Here is a 19401-nt window from a genome sequence, read left to right as displayed (position 1 = left end):
TATCAGAAATTCTAAGGAATTCGAGCATTCAGCGAGATTCCCGGGTATCGTAGTAACAATTGGCAGGAATTCTCGTCTCGCCCAAGTGAATGCAGATCGTATCGTAGTTAACAATTAGCAGGAATTCTCGTCTCGCCCAAGTGAATGCAGATCGTAGAAGACCAAAACAGTCGGGGATGCTGGAAATTCCAAAGAATTGTCAGCGCTCAGCGAGACCCCGAATTTCGTCAAACGATCATCGGGGTGGGGTCCATCCTCAACTCCCGTAGAAAGCAAGGAGGAACGGGCATAAAAACTAGTCCTAAATGCGAGCATTTAAGACTGGAATGAGAGTACAATTCATAGAATATACAATCGAGGCTGCCAAAACGCAAGAACCCATATAGGAAGTAGAGGGAAGTTTTCAACCATGGCCCGGATGTAGCCTGTGTTACTGCAGACGCACGATCATTGCTAAATTTAACCTTAAGAAAAAATAAAGAAAAAAAACTGAGGCTAGAGGGCTACAGCTTGGTACGTTTGATGATTGGAGGGTGGATGATCAACATACCAATTTGCAGCCCTCTAGCCTCATTCGTTTTCAAGATCTGCGGGCGGAGAGAAAAAGTGCAGACGGACTGACAAATAGCCATCTCAATTGTTTTCTTTTACAGAACATTAAAATGTGAAGGAAATATATTTCCTTTTATCACGCATTTGAAAACACGTCTCGAAAATGGATGAACGGATTTGAATGAGACCAGGTGAAAACATACACTGGGTGACCCTCCCAGACGGCTATATTTCTCTAAGTTTGTAATAATAATGATAATGAAAATAATTGGTTATGAAAAATCTATGAATTTTAAGTACTAAGAAGCTTAAACTTACTCATAAATGTTTCATAATACTGTGACTTACAAGTAATGCATCAGGAATCATAATACCCAAGAATTCTGTTTATTCGTTTTGTTCGAGTTATAACAGGATTAATCATTTTCATTCATCGGTGGGTTTATGCTCGTGTTAATGACTTGAGTCTAAAGGTCGATGGAAATAACTGAATAATGTTACGTTGATGCCGTAGAGCCTACTCGAAATTTCATTTAATTTTGAACCGTGATCACAGCACCAGAATTTAATCCATTTTACGTACCGTAGGCACCGAACTACTATTATTATATTATTTACAAGATGAACCCTATTCGTATGAAAAAGGCCTACGGGGTCATTGACTTGGAATTCAGGCTTCCACAGAATGTGGCGTTCAGTTGAAATATAAAAGCTTTTCTAATCTTTTATGAAACGATTAAATGTACTTTGAATCGATTAAGCGTAAGAATGGTGGTAAGCTAGACTGGGCGTGGTTCTGTTTTTAAAACAAAATATTTTAGAGCAAGACGAGCTGTGGAGGTGGAGCAATAGGCCTAATTTCGTGCAGACGATCATGAACAGAAAAACTCCGTCCAAGGAGGCAATGTTCAAACACGCCCCAGTAACGCTTACAACGCCATAACTCGTAACCGAGGAAGAATATTATAACCTCTCTCTACCAGTTCAGCTAAAAGACTAGTGGATAAATGGTACACGAATTGTTTGCATTCATGGTAAAGGAATGTTCAACAAAACACACACAAAGAGAACCTTTATCTGTTTTCCTTATTCTTTTAGAAAGTAAGCTTGCATCTGAGGCTCTAATTCTTCGCGTCTTCCAAGCACATAAAATTGTCGGTGATAATTAATGCTTTTTATCTCGCTGGTCTCAAATCTGGTGAGATCTAAAAGCAGAATTATCGTCAGTATTATCGCTGTTACTTTGGTCGCTATCTCGACAAGTAAGAAATCGTTATTCTTTTTGCTTAAAAACTTTTTAAACGATTAATTATCTTTCTTTTTTTTATTCTCCAGCTGTCAACCAGTTTCTCATTTCTGATAAGAGAGAGCTCCCTATCTTTCGCGAAAGAGAGAGAGAGAGAGAGAGAGAGAGAGAGAGAGAGAGAGAGAGAGAGAGAGAGAGAGAGAGAGAGAGAGCGATTACATCTACTTATCCCCCATAATTCCAGTAACATTCACTCATTTAAGAGACACACTGTCACTTTTTCTACGACTTATACCACACCATCTTGCTCTATTTTTCGCTTTCTCTCTTCCATTTTTATTGCCTAACTGAACCTGGGTTCATTTACAGGCACTCTAGGGTCATTTACTGTCGGCCTCTGTAATTGTAGATTTTTTTTTTTTTTTTTTGTAAATGATGAGCCGCTTCATATACGTACACCAGACGATTCCACGAAGGATTTCAGATTATTCCACAACGGATTCCAGAAAATTCCTAGACAGGTTCCACACGATTCCAAGACGGATTTCAGATGATTCCAAGATGGATTCCAGGAGATTCCAAGATGGATTCCAGGAGATTCCAAGACGGATTCTAGACGATTCCAATTCGGATTCCATGATATGGATTCCAGACGAATCCAAGACAGATTCGAAGACGGGTTCCAGGTGATTCCAAGACGGATTCCAGATGACAATTCCTAGATGGATTCCAGACAATTCCAAGACGTATATCAGACGAATCCAAGTCATTAGGAATCTTTGGACTGTTCTTGTCCGTTTGATCAGGTAAAATATATCTTTAAGATCAATGTTGGTAACGTAATGGATCGTTACAGAGACACGAGAAAGAAATTTCCGCAAAACAGACACAAGAGGTCGCTCGCGCTGCAGCTTAGACTGACTAATTCGGTTTAGCCCAGGATTTACAGACTCAATTAATCCTGGTTTAGACCATCTCGCGTCATCACGAAAGGGAATCTGGAATCCGTCTTGGAATCATCTAGAGTCTGTCTTGGAATCGTCTGGAATCCGTATCATGCTTATTAGTGAAGACGGAAAAACCATGGATGTAGAATGTAGACATAAGACAATAGAAAGAGAGCGAAAAAAAATATACGCCTTTGCTGGATCTACGAAAAAATTTTGACCTTCGCCTAGGAAGCAACACGATTATGAACTGATCTGAATCCAGAATTTAGGCCAAAAGCCTAGGAAGCAACACGATTATGAACTGATCTGAATCCAGAATTTAGGCCAAAAGCCGAGCACTGGGACCTATGCGGTCATTCAACGCTGAAACGGAAACTGACAGTAAAAGGCTTGAAAGGCGTAACAGGAGGAGAACCTCAAAGCAGATGCACTATGAACCAAGTGTTAGGAGAAGGTGGAAAGTCAGATGAAGAGAAAGAACATGAAAGGTGATACAGTAAAAGGAACGAAAGGGGTTGCAACTAGGGGCCGAAGGATCGCTATAAGACAATGGTTTTATATAGTCTTCATGTACTTTAAAAGGACGGAAAAAAGGCGAGCCGTACCAACGCCATCTTGAAAATTCAAGATGGCGATGACCGTACCCCTTACATTTTCGAAAAAAATAAGGGGCACGTACTGATGGTTATCTCGCTGATTTAGAAGGCCAGGTAAGCAAGCGGAAGGAAACAAAAAAAGCAGTTCCTCACATTTACACATAAATATGCTGGGAAGATGGCTGCCCTACTAAATTAGATGAGGAGATCCTTGCAGCGGCCTGCGATTGATGCTGGCGAAACACAGCGGTAAGATCAAAGAAAGAAGTGTTTTTTATACACACACACACATATATATATATATATATATGTATATGTATATATATATATATATATATATATATATATATATATATATATATATATATACATATATATAGTACGTATATACTTGCATGTAAGTGTGCATTTTTTTTAAATTGCAACAACAACGCACAATAAAAGAAGCGAAAAACATTTTCAAGGTGTATCTCTATCCATTTTCAAACACAACTGGTTTGGAAGTGTACAGAGGACAGTAGTACTCCACACACGCACACACACACAAATCGTTAAATCGTAGGGGGCCTACTGAGTATAAGTTCTGGCTAAGCCTAGGGCACAAGGAGTGTTCATTGCCTTGAAGAGAGTATCAAAACAGTTAAAGATGAGCTTCTCTGGCATCCATGAAAATTTTGATAGATCCGCGTTGCTTGCATTCTTAATAAACTCAGCATCGAGCAACTGAACTGTAAAAAGACATTCAATTTCTACAAATAATCTGTTGTGCACCTGATTTGCCACTGAATAATTATATCTATGTGAAATAATTCGCAGAATTTTGACGAGCCTATCTCGCCTCCTCCCGATGTTCGATTTTAAATCTGTTCTTAAAGTGAGATGTCAATAAAATAATTAACGAAATACAGGGAAAAACAGTCTTTTCGCTTTCAACTACCTCCTGCTGATGTTCGATTTTACTCTCTTCTTAGAGAGAGAGAGAGAGAGAGAGAGAGAGAGAGAGAGAGAGAGAGAGAGAGAGAGAGAAATGGCAATGAAATAATTAATGAAATACAAGAAAGACAGTTCCTTTGTTTATAGCTACCTAAATGTCACCGGATTGGTGATTACTACAGTAGATTCACATCAACCGTGCATTTGATGTCTAGGCCAGTCCCTCACGACGTTCCTGATTGGCTGTTGATCACAGGCCTGGAAACTCTCAGTCTCTCTCGAGGGTTCACATGGGGAGGATGTATGTCCCACCTCTCCTGAGGGATACTTTTGAAAGACGTATCCCTCAGGAGAGGTGGAACATAGATCCTACCCATATGAACTCTCTCGAGAGACTGAGAGCTTCTAGCCCTGTGATTGGCTTATCAACAGCCAATGAGGAGCGTCGTAAGGGACTGGCCTAGACATCAGATGCACCGGCGATGTGAATCTACTATAGTATTTGCGGCAACAATTAACCCCCAGGGATATTGGCATACACTTAATACCTCGCAATGAGTACGATAAATTATATGCGGGTTTTACATTAGAAAAATAGCTCTGCAATAGAAAAATCAAGCATTAAAGATTGAGAATATACAGTTCGTCTTTAACGCCGGATACTCGAACAGCAACTTGAATCGAGACGACAAATAAATCTAGAACAAGTGTCCCGAAAGCCAGATGAGATCAACCATACCTTTTTGGATTCCCCTTTTTTTTTCTTTTTTTAAAGATGAAAGGTCCTTTTTATCCCTGGGGCCTCGGCCGACATCCAGTGTACCCTTTGGTCTTACCGTTTAAGAATTTCTTCGCCGTTTAAAAAGAGAGTACAGATATTGAATAAGTATTTTCCATTTTCATACATTTACACATTTACACACACATATATATATATATATATATTATATATATATGTATACTATATATATATATATATATATAATATATATTATATATATTACTATATATATAGCACACTTTCCAGATGTCAACTGTGCTTTCATAGTATCACAAAGGCTTTGATGCAAATTTCTTCGAGTATGTATCAGTTCTTCTTGAAATATTTAGAAAAAAAAAAAACAGTCAGGACTATACCGTGTTTAATTTTTCCTTGTGAAATACATAAAAATAATACGATACATACATTCAGTATACATACACACATGCGTGTATATATGTGTATGTATGTCCGCGCATAAAACGACCCTACCCTGGTTGAAAAATAGAAAGAAAAAGAAACCTGCTCACATCGTCAAGTAATTTAAAGTACAACTCTAGAAATGGAAGAACGAATGAAGGTGATCACAGATCCATTATTTTACCAATTAATATATACGTTCAGCAAAGCGCTCTCCGGAAATCCAATCCGAATAATATTTCTCAAATTCGTAAGATACTCAGCATCAGCTATCCGACGAATGAGAAATGCCATATATAAAACTTTGTTGCCAGAAAAAAATATCAAGAGGATTTCATTACCTTTTAAATTTCGCTAGCCTTTTGTTTACTGTTGTAACCTTTCTTTGGGAATTGTTTGTTTGTATGGTGTTTTTACGTTGCATGGAACCAGTGGTTATTCAGCAACGGGACCAACGGCTTTACGTGACTTCCGAACCACGTCGAGAGTGAACTTCTATCACCAGAAATACACATCTCTCACTCCTCAATGGAATGGCCGAGAATCGAACTCGCGACCACCGAGGTGGGACACCGACACCATACCAACCACGCCACTGAGGCGCACATTGGGAATTGGGTCCATTCTATCTCGTACAAGATGAACTGAGTGACAGTGGGTCTGCATGCTAGCCTAAGCACGCCATTTTGCCATAAAACAAAAAACAATTAACGAAAGAAGGAAGCAACAAACTTGAAGAGTGGCAGCAGAGGCCAAAGGCGAACATATACTATGGACGTATTTTTCCCCATGTGCTTTGCTCCGCCTCATTCGGGCACGACGTTATGCTAATATCCGTCACTAAACGAATCTAAATGCAAATGAGAGATCCCGCGCTGAACGGCCTTTCTTGATCATCTCCGCAACATATGGAAACGTTTGCATTGCTTTTCATACATACATACACACACACACACACACATATATATATATATATATATATATAGAATATATATATATATATATATATATATATATATATATATATATATATATATATTAATTTACTTGCAGATGCTCCTAATATTGACAATTCTGTTTCCTTTCCATCTTGTCCTTTCTGAAACTACTCTTTCTCTCCCCGACCTAATCTTGCGGGTTGTTTTAAATTTATATTTAGTGAATATATCCACCTCTTATCTTCTAAGTAAATATTGAGCATCTGAGACGACACATCCATGACCAGGCGAGACTTATGGCCTCAAGAGAGGATATCTGGTACCTACAGTTCAGCATCCACAGAGAAATCGTACGTTAGGCCTATGTAAGTCGTAAATTATGCGATAACTCATTTATATACATACATGCATATATATACACGTGTATATATATATATATATATATATATATATATATATATATATATATAATATGTGTATGTGAGTAATTGAATGAGCTATCACACATTATACAGCTTACATAGGCCTAATACACCAGTTTTCTGCAAAGGCTTAACTAGACCAGATTTCCCATTTGAGACCAAAATTCCTTCCTGGTCATGGATGAGTGCATATGTGTGTGTGTGTGTGTGTGTCCATGTCTTTTCACTGTCACTTTCGACACGCCTTCGTCAGGCCCTGTTGGAGGTGATCTACGGCGTGAAGTTCTACATGTCCGGCGACGTCATTCGACCCGGGGAGAGATCCATCCTCCTCTTGAACCACCGCAATCGCCTGGACTGGAATTTCTTCTGGGGCGCCCTGGCTCACGCCTCTTCCCCTCCCGCCCATAACTGCAAGATCGTCCTCAAGTCGGGCATTCGCAAGTTTCCCGGGCTGGGTAGGTCTTCTCTGTTTCTCGAAGCTTTCGTACTACTGGTTTTGCCGAGCTGGTTCCTCGGTGAATGCAAGATCTCATCTGATTTGCTTATGATAGAAACACTGTTATAATCATTACCATTATCATTATTATGAAGTAATTATAAAACGATTAATCTCTCATTTCAGGATGGATTATGCAAATGAGCTGCTATCTGTACATCCATCGTCGATGGGAGGAAGACCAGAAGCTCATGTCGAATATCCTAGATTACTACAGGGACATTAAACATACATTCCAGGTATGGATGCTTTCTAAGCATCGTATTCATTCCATGCATGTCAAGCTTACATTCCACATGTGTACATTCTATAGATTTACATGTGTGCGTGTTGGGGTGGGGATGCAGTTGACGGTAAATATCCACAACCAACATAATTAAAATGAACCATAATTGCCCGAGTTCCCCCTACGATGCATAGCATCCGTGCATGGAAATCATGTATATAAAGCATACATTCTAAGTATGGATATCATGCGTGATATTCATATTCAGGTATTATCATCCACACACAGCGCATTCGATGAATAGATATCACCTACATATTAAGCATACATCCTGGTTCAAGACATCATAATGCCTCATACATTCGAACGAAAATGTATACATATGCCATACATTCCATTCTAAGTAGAATATCAAGCGTGAGCATTAACCCTATATGGGTATCATGTATAAACGAAGCTTTCATTTCATGCATGTACATTACCTAAGCAATAAATATGTTTCTTGGCTGTTTGTCCCAATGATACAGTTTGCATTTACTTGAGTAAGTGTGAGTTGGTTCATTTGTTCATCTGTCCCTTTGATATTTCCATCTCAGTTTCCTTTCTAGGTAGCAGAGGTCTCTATTTTCTGCTACCTTACTTAGCAGGTCAAATGCCCTCGAATTATATTCCTTGAAATAACAGTAAACAGCAAACGTCATTAATAACAAAGGAAACTGCTGTAGACGCGTTGTTAATATTTCATCATTTTTTAAGTTCTTCTGACTTTTCTTTTTCCTTCCAGAGTGATGGAAGAACCAAAGTAAACATAAGAATTATTTTTCTCGCATATTTAAATGTCATTGAGAGTAGGACGAGTATCATTATATTCTATAATGCTGACAGTTATCCTTCAATGCAGACTCCTTTCAGGATCTCTTTCCCTTCTTTACGAAATCGATACAACTCGAATATTGCCTTCTTTTCGACAACTGCAGCTTGGACGAACGTATGAAAAATTACTGAATTGTACAGGTAATAAATATATTATAATGTAATAGCAGTCTTAGGATCAAGGAACATTCCAGTAATTGCTTATAGTCACAAGGATTACATTCGCGGCCCTTGGTCTGAGAAAAAAAATTGTGATGTACGAAATCTGTTAATGTCTTATGGCAAACCCTATAGTAATTGGTATTATGAATTTGGCCAAACAGCTGCCATTTTGTTTCACACACAACACAGTACTTATAATGAGCAGTCAATCTTACTGAAATGGGAATTACAATCGGTCGATGCCTCGGTTTTGTACTTCGCCTAAAATTTCACAATAACTAAATCTTTGAATGTGAACGGGTCATTATTTCAATCGTACACCTATATTTCATTTTGGGTAGTATGCAGAGGGGTGAAGCCCCCTGGCCCCCTTAAGTTAGATTAGGAAGGTAAGGTCTGGTTAGGTCTAGACATGGCATTCTATTAAGGTTGGGATTTCTCACGCCTACACGTCTCCCTACTCTTCATCCCTCCTTCTTCATTTTCCTTTCATTTTCACAATTAAATATTACAATTGCTCTCGTCCATTCATCAATGTCTTTCCAAAATCAATGTCTCAATCATTCCAGGTTCTGCTTTTCCCTGAGGGAACCAATCTGACGACAGAAACGAAGAAGAAGAGTGACGAGTTCGCCACGAAAGCTGGTCTCCCCTCTCTCAACAACGTTCTTCATCCCCGCACAACTGGGTTCACCTATCTCGTAAATAAGCTAAGAAACGGTGAGAATACTAACGAAAGACTAATTGCGATAAGTCGAAATGACAGTGCTAGAGCTCCTAAGGTCGTGTGACTTTATTAAGCCTCTTTAATATCCTTCGGTTGATTTCAAATGAAAGTAAACGTGTGAAAAAACAGTCAATATTAATAATGAAAAAAAAAATGATTGTTCAAAAATCTCTCAAAAACCATTAATTTTTGTGACAAGAGACCTTTTCATCAGAGAAACAAACTTTAAAGGACAGAAAAGCAGCAATCTTTTACAATCAAAAGGTATGAAGGCTCATATATATATATCATATATATATATATATAGATATATATATATATATATAATATATATATATATATTATATATATATATATAATATATATATATATATATATATATACAGTGCATCCTCGACTTATGGTAGGGGATCGTCTCCAGCGCCAAGCCATAAGTTGATTTCTGACTTAAGTCAGGTTTTTCTGTTATCGGTGCTTTAATGGCTTTGTAACTTGATGTTGCATCAAGTTACAGAGCCAAAAGTGCTGATAATTTGATGACTATTCTTGCTGTCAGCACCGTCAATGGCGCTGTAAAACGTCGTTGACAGTGCTGAAAAAGCACCTTAAGATCAAGTCACTAAGTCGAGGATGCACTGTGTGTATATATATATTATATATATTACATATATTATATAGTACTATATATATATATAGGGGATATCATATATATAGTGTATGTATGTTATATATATGTATATATATGCGTATATATGTATATATATATATATATATATATATATAGATATATATATATATATATATATATATATATATATTCGTAAAGCTGGAGGAAGGAATGAAAGGAGTTGACCGAGTGCTTTCGTGTATTTTTCACACCTCTTCAGGGTCAATTTTTGTATCACTTGACCCTGAAGAGGTGTGAATACACGAAAGCGCTCGGTCAACTCCTTTCATTCCTTCCTCCAGCTTTACGACTACATGAGATATCGCATGTTTTAGCGATAGTTTGTCAATATATATATATATATATATATATATATATATATATATATATATATATATATATATATATATATATATATATATATATATATATATACCCATACATATACCACCAGGCGATCAACTAGATGCTGTCTACGACATCACAGTGGCCTACCCCAATACTCTACCCCTGACTGAGCTGGATGTGCTGAGAGGGAGACTGCCCGAAGAAGTTCACTTTCACATCAAAAGGTAAATGGCATACACCGACTTGTGTATATATTCTCACACCCAGAAATAAGACAATATTTTAAAATTTTGTAAGCATACTTTCACATCGAGATGCAAGAGAGGGAAAGGCAATTTTGAAGATGAATTAGAAGTCATCATAAATTCTTAAAAATCACAAACAAACAACATTTCTAAACCAAGAGGTATGTTCAAATGATGTGGCAAATATATTTTCATACATACAAAAAGTGAGTGTCAAATTTATTTGTGCACGAAATGTAAGGTAACATGACATGGTATACATATACAATAAATTAATATACATATATGTAATATATATATATCATATATATATATATATATATATATATATATAATATATATATATATATATATATATATATATATATATATATTATATATAATACATATATATATATATATATATATATATATATATATATATAGATCTATATATATAATAATTATATATATATATATATTAGTATAAGCAGTTCAGTTACCATCAGTGATTCAATTTTATGGGATTTGTCACACACTGAAAATCGGCAAATTTCAGTGCCAAAATGCGCTGATTTCTGGTTATCAGCACCGATGATACAGTAGTGGCGCCGATACATACCTAACAAGCCGTCAGAATGGAACCCCCGCTGATAACCGAGGACTGCCGGTATATATATATATATATATATATATATATATATATATATATATATATATATATATATATATATATATATATATATATATATATATATATATATATATATATATATACATATATATATAATCACTCTTCCAGTTACAAAAGTTCTGGGTATATGTCACATTAAGAACAAGACAGGATAATAAGTCATATACATCACATGAAAAGTGGAGAAAAATGGAGCATAATGTTCATTTTGACATCAAAATGTAAATGAAAATTATACATCAGTTATGTTTAGCATTCAAAGGTAGGATTTACTATGCTTTCATGTGTTAATATCTATGATAAATGATCACTGAGACCGACAAATCCATTTTTTCTATGATAGGCTGATTTAGGGTAGTCGAATACAAGTATATGATCATTTTATTGCACTCTATATTGCAGAAAACACATTCCATATGATTACAAGCTGCATCAAGGCTGTTTATGGCTATTACGTAAAGTGTTTTGTGCCTGTAAATAGCTCATCATGAGCATTACTTTCAAAACTACATGGCTCAAAATATGTGAAATTCCGCCATGCTTTCAGCTTCGAAACTTTCATCTCCAGCCTTACAGTAGTACATCTTCCAAACCTTCTGGTGCCCAGAGAAACCCAGCTGACATAACCGCGTACTACTCTCTCTGGAGAGAGGGGCATGTCCAAAGCTACCATTTCCATTTCCTCATCATCTTATCAATACTATATACAAGTCTTCTTCGTCTTCAGCTTTGCCCATTTCTGTATGGGGTTGCTGTTTCCTATCAAACATCAACACCTTCTTCCGTCCTGATTTCATTTGCTATTTTATCCTTCCATCTGAACTTTGGCCTTCCTCCTCTTCTCCTTCCCTCCAACCCCCATGTTCATAAACCTTTTGCACACATGATATTCTTCTCTCCACATGACATATCCAAACCATTGTAGTCTTCTTTTCTTGACCTCTTTGATACTTCCCAAACCACAGCTGCCCCTCTAATAAATTAATTTCTGATCCTCTCTCTCCTTGTGACTCTACACATCCATCTCAACATCCTCACCTCTGCCACATCCATTATCCATTCTTGAGAATTCTTCATCAGCCATGTCGAATGTGAAAAATATAAAATAATATTTTTTAATTGTACATTATAAATAATTTACAGTGGCTATTTGCTTTCAGGCATCATGTCAGCTCACTGCCGGCAACAGACGAGGGTTTGAAATCCTGGCTGGCTGGCGTCTGGGCTGAGAAGGACGAACTCCTGAAGATCACATTGAGCCAAGGGCATTTTCCAGGCTGTGCCACAACTCTTTCTCACCCTCCAGTCAACGCTTCCTACCTCTCTATTCTCTTCTGGTTTCCACTCACTTTTGGTAAGGAATTGCAAGTTTCATTTGCTCATTGTTTTGCACTTTAACAATTTTTTTTCCCTTCCTTTTCCTTTCAATAAATGGTCTAGAGCATCCAAACATGCCTCTAAATTTTGTATACCACTGAGGAGTATTTCTTATATAATCTACTGACATCTTTGTAAAAACTTTATCTTTTTACTTAGGAAAATTAACGTAACAAAATTCTAGGTTTGTACACTGATTCAGTGAAAACAAATATTTTGATAAATGCAGTTTGACATTATTTTTAATGATGAGTTTGAAAATATTTTTGACGGCTTTAGTTCTAAAATATTTTTGATGGCTGAAGAGCTCATAAAATATTTTTGATAGCTTTAATTCTAAAATATTTTTGATGGCTGAAGAGCTCAAAAATATTCTTGATAGCTGAAGAGTGCAACAATTATTTGATGCCTGAAGAAGGCTTCAACGCCAATTTTGATACCTGAAGAACTCAAGAATATTTTGAAAGCTCAATAGTGCACCAATTTGTTGACACCTGGAGAGTTCAACACTATTTTTGATATTTGATGAGCTCTTAAGTATTTTCGATCGCTAAAAATAAATGGGTTCCTTTTGTGGGAAAGCATCAGTGTTTTACTGCATGGTCCTTTGAATTCACAAACTGCATCCATTTTAAACTATACCTAATGAACAGACACTACATTACTGTTTCACTCTAAGATAAATAGATTCCTCTGGATATGTTTCATAAGATAATAAGCAAGTAAAAGACGAAAAATTAATTACATCTAATAATCATATTTATTTGACAGCAAATTTTGAAGGTATGTTCTTAGTTTACACTATCTTGTTTATCTTTCCAGGTATGGGTTACTTATTATGTACCTGGTGGGTTGTGCAGCTGTGGTGCCTCACTTTCACCATCTTCTTTGTAGTGATTTCTGCTGCAACCAATGGCCTTCAACATTTTGAAGTCTGGCTGTACAGAAGACAAACCCAAAATAAAAAATCAGAGTGAACTTCGAATGGAATCAGATTTTAGCTGTGTGATATTTATGTTGTCATGAAACCAGTCAGTTTCATGTGCCATGATCGATGAAAAATATTGACGAAGTTAGATTAGAAGCGATGGAGGCTATTAGGAAAGTGCTCCAGCAAAGAAATATCTGGTCTTGACAGAAACATATTTTCCATTTTATGCAGTTTACTTTAACTGCTTTTCATGGTGGAAATTCAAGCTGACTTTTTTTCTTATATGTATTCCAACTTGGAGTATCTTGCGGGATCTTTTTTTATATTCTTCAGTGACAGTGGAAAACATTTTTCAGTTTTAAATAGACTGTATAATCATAAATAATAGAAAGTGGGACCAAGATTTAATGAATGATAGTATGCCATTAATATCAGCCACTTCTAATGGCATAAAAAATAATAATAAATAAATAAATCAGGAAAAAAGGCAAGATATCTAACATAGAACAAAATCCAGAGAATGGTTTTGGTATAATTGGATTGTCTTCTCACCACTTACTGCAGTTCAAGTCAGTCAGGCAGTGATGCATAACACTTTCGAGGAATATTAAAGCCTTTCTTCAATTTATATACAACACTATCAATGATTTCCATAACAACATTTCAAGTGCTACAATGAGCAGATGGAAAGACCTCTTGTAACAGGCATTGTGATACCAAGGTACCTCAGAACACAGGAAAGGTTATAACAAAGGTAATTTCTGTTAATATCTTGTTCCAGTGTCAATTACTGATAGGACTTTAGTTTTCTTGGTATGAATTTATGTATTCTCAAACCCTTTATAATAAATAGCCATTTCTATACAAGGCTAAACATTCAGGAAAGATGCTTCTTATATAGAACATATGTACTAACATCTTTTGGAGTCACTCAGGAAAAGCAGTAATGCTCTAAGACAAACCCAGAAATACATAGGATGTTCATTCACTCAGCTTGCTTATATGTACTTCACTATCACAGTATTTGATAGCTTTCAGAAATATTTGTTTTACTGAAAACAGTAAGTTTGTACTGTTGACATAGAGTACAAATAATCAAAAGATTAACAAAACAGACTCTATGAAGACCAGCGTTCTCTTTTAAGAAGTGCAGCCATTTCTATTTCGTTCACATCAAGAGGAAAAATAAAGATTTGGCTCATGCTACAACACACCTTACGTGGTACTGAAAACAGGGAGGAACCACTTTATATATTCAGGTACATTTAATTTCCCTTGCTTTTCTCTATTCAGTAAGTGACCTTACGCTATCCTCACTAATGGTAAAAGAAGTGCCATAATCCCTGAATAATACTTGCCAGAATTAACCTCTAAACTAGAGGGTGAACTTCAATTATACAAATTTCTTGCTTGATCATTTCAAAACTATGAAGCACTTTTGTGCCTTCTTATTCACTGGCAAGTATTCACATGGAAAGTCCACAAAGGCAACTTCCAACGAACAGAAAGTCCAAGTGTGAAACACGAGAAATGATGACATAAGGAATGATAACGAGAAACAAACCATGAAATAAATGTTAAAAAAAAACTTTGGACCTTTCCTATATAGTGACCCCCATGGGTTTTCAACGACTGTTATCTAGGACTAACATTCCTTGGTGGTCATTACCTTTATATTTACAGTCTTTAGTTCATGTTTCTACAGTAATCACCAATGGGCTTGTACTAAACACATCGCAAAGGTGGGTACATACTGGGTTAAAATTCTTGGAGGGTCACTACCTAGGAAAGATCCCAAACTTTAGATATGACAGTATTATAACTTATACACAATTGGGAGGGTTGACAGCTGGTTTATTTACACTAAATAGAATGCAGACCTGTACCAAAGATATTTGCTAATGGTGTGATGAATGAGTGACATCAAGGTAACTGTAAGTGTTTATATTTGTATATGAGTGTGATGTTTTGTGTGCTTTGACTGATTGCTCATAAGTGTAAGGGTCTTCTTGTGAATTCTATGCTTTATATATATATAAAGAAAGCAAAATGTATTTCTCTGTTCTTGACGTTATATAAGAGTAAAACCCATTACACGATGACATTCCTATTACAGTTTGTGTGTGTTTTTTTTTAAGCAAATATAAGTACACCCAATACATGTGTGTCTAACATGAAAATGCTGCAACAAACTGTGAAACAATTTGACAAGATTCAAAGTTTATTTATTGTAAAAGAAAACTTTATTCATTGTAAAAGTAAAACATTTTGCTTCATTACTGCAGATTGTTAGTCTAGTTTTTAGACTTTCCCGTCTGTTTTAAAAAATTTACAAATTTGTATTTGTAAGGAAACTGTAAATTGCATTAAGTTTGATTAGAATATTTTATTCTTGGTATGATTATACTTTTAAATAAATATATATATACAGGAAGTCACTGGTTATCAGCAGGGGTTCCGTTCTGATGGTTTGATGATAAGCGAAAATCGCCGATAACCAGATTTTGGCACCTATGACTGGTTAATGGGCACATCTGTTAGATATGTATCTGCACCCATATGCTATTATCAGTGCTAATGGGAAATTGGCACATTTTGGTGCTGAAAATTAGACCAGTTTTATCTGGTTTTATGACGTAGCGTCATAAAACCAGATCCCCGATAACCAGGGACTGTCTATAATATACATATACACATACTAGTATATATAATTGGTAAAAACAATATATTATCACTGGAAAAACTTAACAACTCTGGAGAGTTAAGTATAAATGGCCAGCCCTCGTTACTAGTCAAAAATAATGTGGTTAGTGCTTTATATAACCTCTGGGTATAAAATGAGTGCCTTTTGAGAAATATTTTGTCATACAATACACAAAATGTGCCAAAAGTTTAAGAGGAGTTCTTGAAGAAGTAGTTAGGCATTTGATACCATTTTCCCCCCAAAAAGGATTAGCCTCATATTTTGTATCAAAGACAGAAGTGAAGCCATTGTTTAGTGACTGTCTCATCTGAATGCTATACATGTAGTGAATTTACCTAAGCCCTTAAAATTTAGTTCTAAGTCAGTTATGTATTCACAGTGTATTAATGATGATAAATTCAGAAGCATGGTATCATGCAGGTAAAAAATATAATGTAACCATGCATTTGAGAACTAGAGCGTTTGTTCAGTCACAGCATGGCTAGTCACCACCATTTCTTCCATGGAAAATATTACCATCCTAATTGAATACACGAGATGAGATATCTCAAAGCTACTATGAGCATTACATCCCCAAATTTAAGGTTAGAATTTGAACATTACTGACTTGCAATATTCTGAAGCAGTCATTGTACATTACAGATAACTTTAAGCATTTTAAAATTTCTTTGATATTTTTGGGTAGGTTTCTATTAAGGGTGTCAAAAGGGTTAAAATAAAATGTATATACTAGCAAAAATTCTGTAAGGTAGAGACCAGAATTAAGTATGGAAAATACTTGTTTTCTGACAAGTTTTTCCCATCCAAGATTTTGTAATGTATATCTAAAAAAACACTTAATAATTGAAAAATATATAATCTTGATCTTTAATGATTCTTTTGTTTTCAGGAGTTCTGCAACAACGATTAAAATTACATTTTACTATTGTAGTAAACCAGCAGAATTGACATATATTACCTTACATAATATGCCAAAAGCTTAATATAGTACTACTGCTATTTTGTTATGGTTATAAAAGAATGCCATTCACTCGGGTAAACTTATTGTGCTGAAAATTCCTTTTAAAATTTGCTGTTAATCTATTTGGGTTACAATTTTTACATACTAAAATGTTGATTTAACATATTTACAGAACTGATTATGAAAACTATTTATAATACTACCCAAAAGCTGATGGTTAAGTGAAATTTTGTCATTCAATACTTTTAATACAAAAAATAATGATAATAAATTCTTGTCTAATGGCACAGGACTGTACATTGATGTTGGTGTCCAGCAGCAATATTCTAATTTATTACTACACTACTATGGTAACAAGTTTACAAAGCTAAGCTTTGACAATGTATTTAGATTATACTTAATTCATGAACATACTGCTGTACTTCATAGGCAAGCCTTTTCTTGGAGGGGCACAGAATTGTATATTACTTGTGGAAATATTAGTAACATTTCATATACCAAATGCTTATAAAAGTATTTTACAAGTATAAATTAAATTTAAAACACAGTCTGTTTTATTTTTCCTACTACTACAGGAAGTCCCTGGTTAATGGTGCGGGTTCTGTTAACTGCTGACACTGTTAACCGAAAATTGGCGATATCACTCATAACCCACTTAACAACAACCAGATATTGGCGCCATTTACAGATCAGTGGCGCTAACTGGAGGTTGGTGACGAAAATCCAGTTAACAGTGTCACTAGACAAAGACTATAACTGGATTCCCATTAACTGATGCCAATGGGGACTGCCTGTATTCCTTGGATTAACAGAATTTTGATGGCAATTATTTTGCTGAAAGGTCACATCTCTGTAAACCCTTCTTTAATTCAAAGGTGAAGGACAATGGGACCAAACTTAATAAAGGTAAAACTTTCTTGCAAAGTTCCAAGTTAAAACTGAAACTACAAGGAGCAATAACTCCACAGATAGGAGATAGCAAGAAAAAACAATTCATGAACAAAATAATGAGGTAATCAGTAACAAGTCCTCAACAGACAGGAGATAGAAAAGAAAAATAATTCAAGAACAAAATAATTAGAAGGTAATAAGTAAAAAATAAAATAAAGCCACCTGACAATATAGGACCATATGGGAGAAATTCCTACCTTTCTGGAGTAATGTTTAAGGCCTATATACATGTTAAAAATGTAAAAAATGACGAAGGTAAGGCTTCTTATCACAATGTCTGGGGTATTTCTGTGTGGGACTGTATGGAAAGATCATCACATGCACAGTTAGTTTACACTTACCAGCTTCATTAACTTTCCAACTGAGGAAAACAGGGACATCTCTTGTACATGAGGCAGTTTTTAAGCATTGCTTGGATTTAACTAAGTTGTTTATTTTACGTTACTTTTTCTCCCCACTCATGGTTTGAAGTTACGAGTTGATTTTTCTTCCAAGTTTTAAATAGATAGTTCATCTGCTTTGAAAACAGGAAATATTGACTAAGTGCCTACTCCAAATAACAAATCACATGGAATTAATCTGAACTGGCTTTTTCCATCAGTACTTCCATTTGTTCGGCTCTAGACAAACGCAATAACACTCATTAGTTTATTGGTAATTCATCACCAGTAGGTTACTTGATTCAGAAATATGCAGAAACTGAAACTTTATCCAACATGGACTCCCATATTTCAGATGGGCCAAATTAAAGAAGAACAATACTGCGTCATATTCCTTATAGTTGCCCTTAGTTAACCTAGGTGGATATATACTTGATATTCAATATATTAAGGACCATCAATCTATCGAGATCAGAATCAACACTGAGTACCAATTTCAGTGACTTTTACTCAGTCTGCCATATCAGATACCCAAATTCCGTGGGCGAACAGGCATACTCTCCTACTTCAACCTCCCTGTTTTAGGATTACATGTCCAAAGCTGAATATAAGCCTATATAAAGTTACCTCTGAACAAATAATCTTGAACAACTGCAGCAGAAAAAATGGAGCAAGCACAAGAAATGGAATGGCCAATAGCTACATCCAAAACAGGGATCTATTTACGTACTAAAATTAGATTGGCTAGCTTCTCTGATAATTCAAATAATAGCAATGGATTAGGAGCCTTGGGGGATATCTCAGGTAATAAGATACTAGTCCCCACCAACCGCCTGCCGCTTCTTTTTAAATTTCTGAAG

At 35.8% G+C, this 19401-nt stretch overlaps 1 protein-coding gene across 4 annotated transcripts in view; it reads left to right on the top strand.

The window, feature by feature from the left end:
- LOC135226603 (lysocardiolipin acyltransferase 1-like) overlaps positions 1-17755 on the top strand; it is a 103025-nt gene extending 85270 nt beyond the window's left edge. For all 4 annotated transcript variants that reach the window (XM_064266308.1, XM_064266309.1, XM_064266310.1 and 1 more), the window contains exons 4-9: positions 7071-7275; positions 7443-7555; positions 9147-9297; positions 10426-10543; positions 12398-12591; positions 13437-17755. In XM_064266308.1, coding sequence (XP_064122378.1) covers positions 7071-7275; positions 7443-7555; positions 9147-9297; positions 10426-10543; positions 12398-12591; positions 13437-13591 — 936 coding nt within the window. In that variant the 3' untranslated portion in view covers positions 13592-17755. The remainder of the gene's footprint in view (positions 1-7070; positions 7276-7442; positions 7556-9146; positions 9298-10425; positions 10544-12397; positions 12592-13436) is intronic.
- The last annotated feature ends 1646 nt before the right edge of the window (positions 17756-19401 follow it).

Source organism: Macrobrachium nipponense, chromosome 14 (assembly GCF_015104395.2).
Source record: "Macrobrachium nipponense isolate FS-2020 chromosome 14, ASM1510439v2, whole genome shotgun sequence".
NCBI lineage: Eukaryota > Metazoa > Arthropoda > Malacostraca > Decapoda > Palaemonidae > Macrobrachium > Macrobrachium nipponense.
The sequence above is the reverse complement of the archived record's forward strand: the minus strand, read 5'-3'. Positions and strand labels throughout refer to the sequence as shown.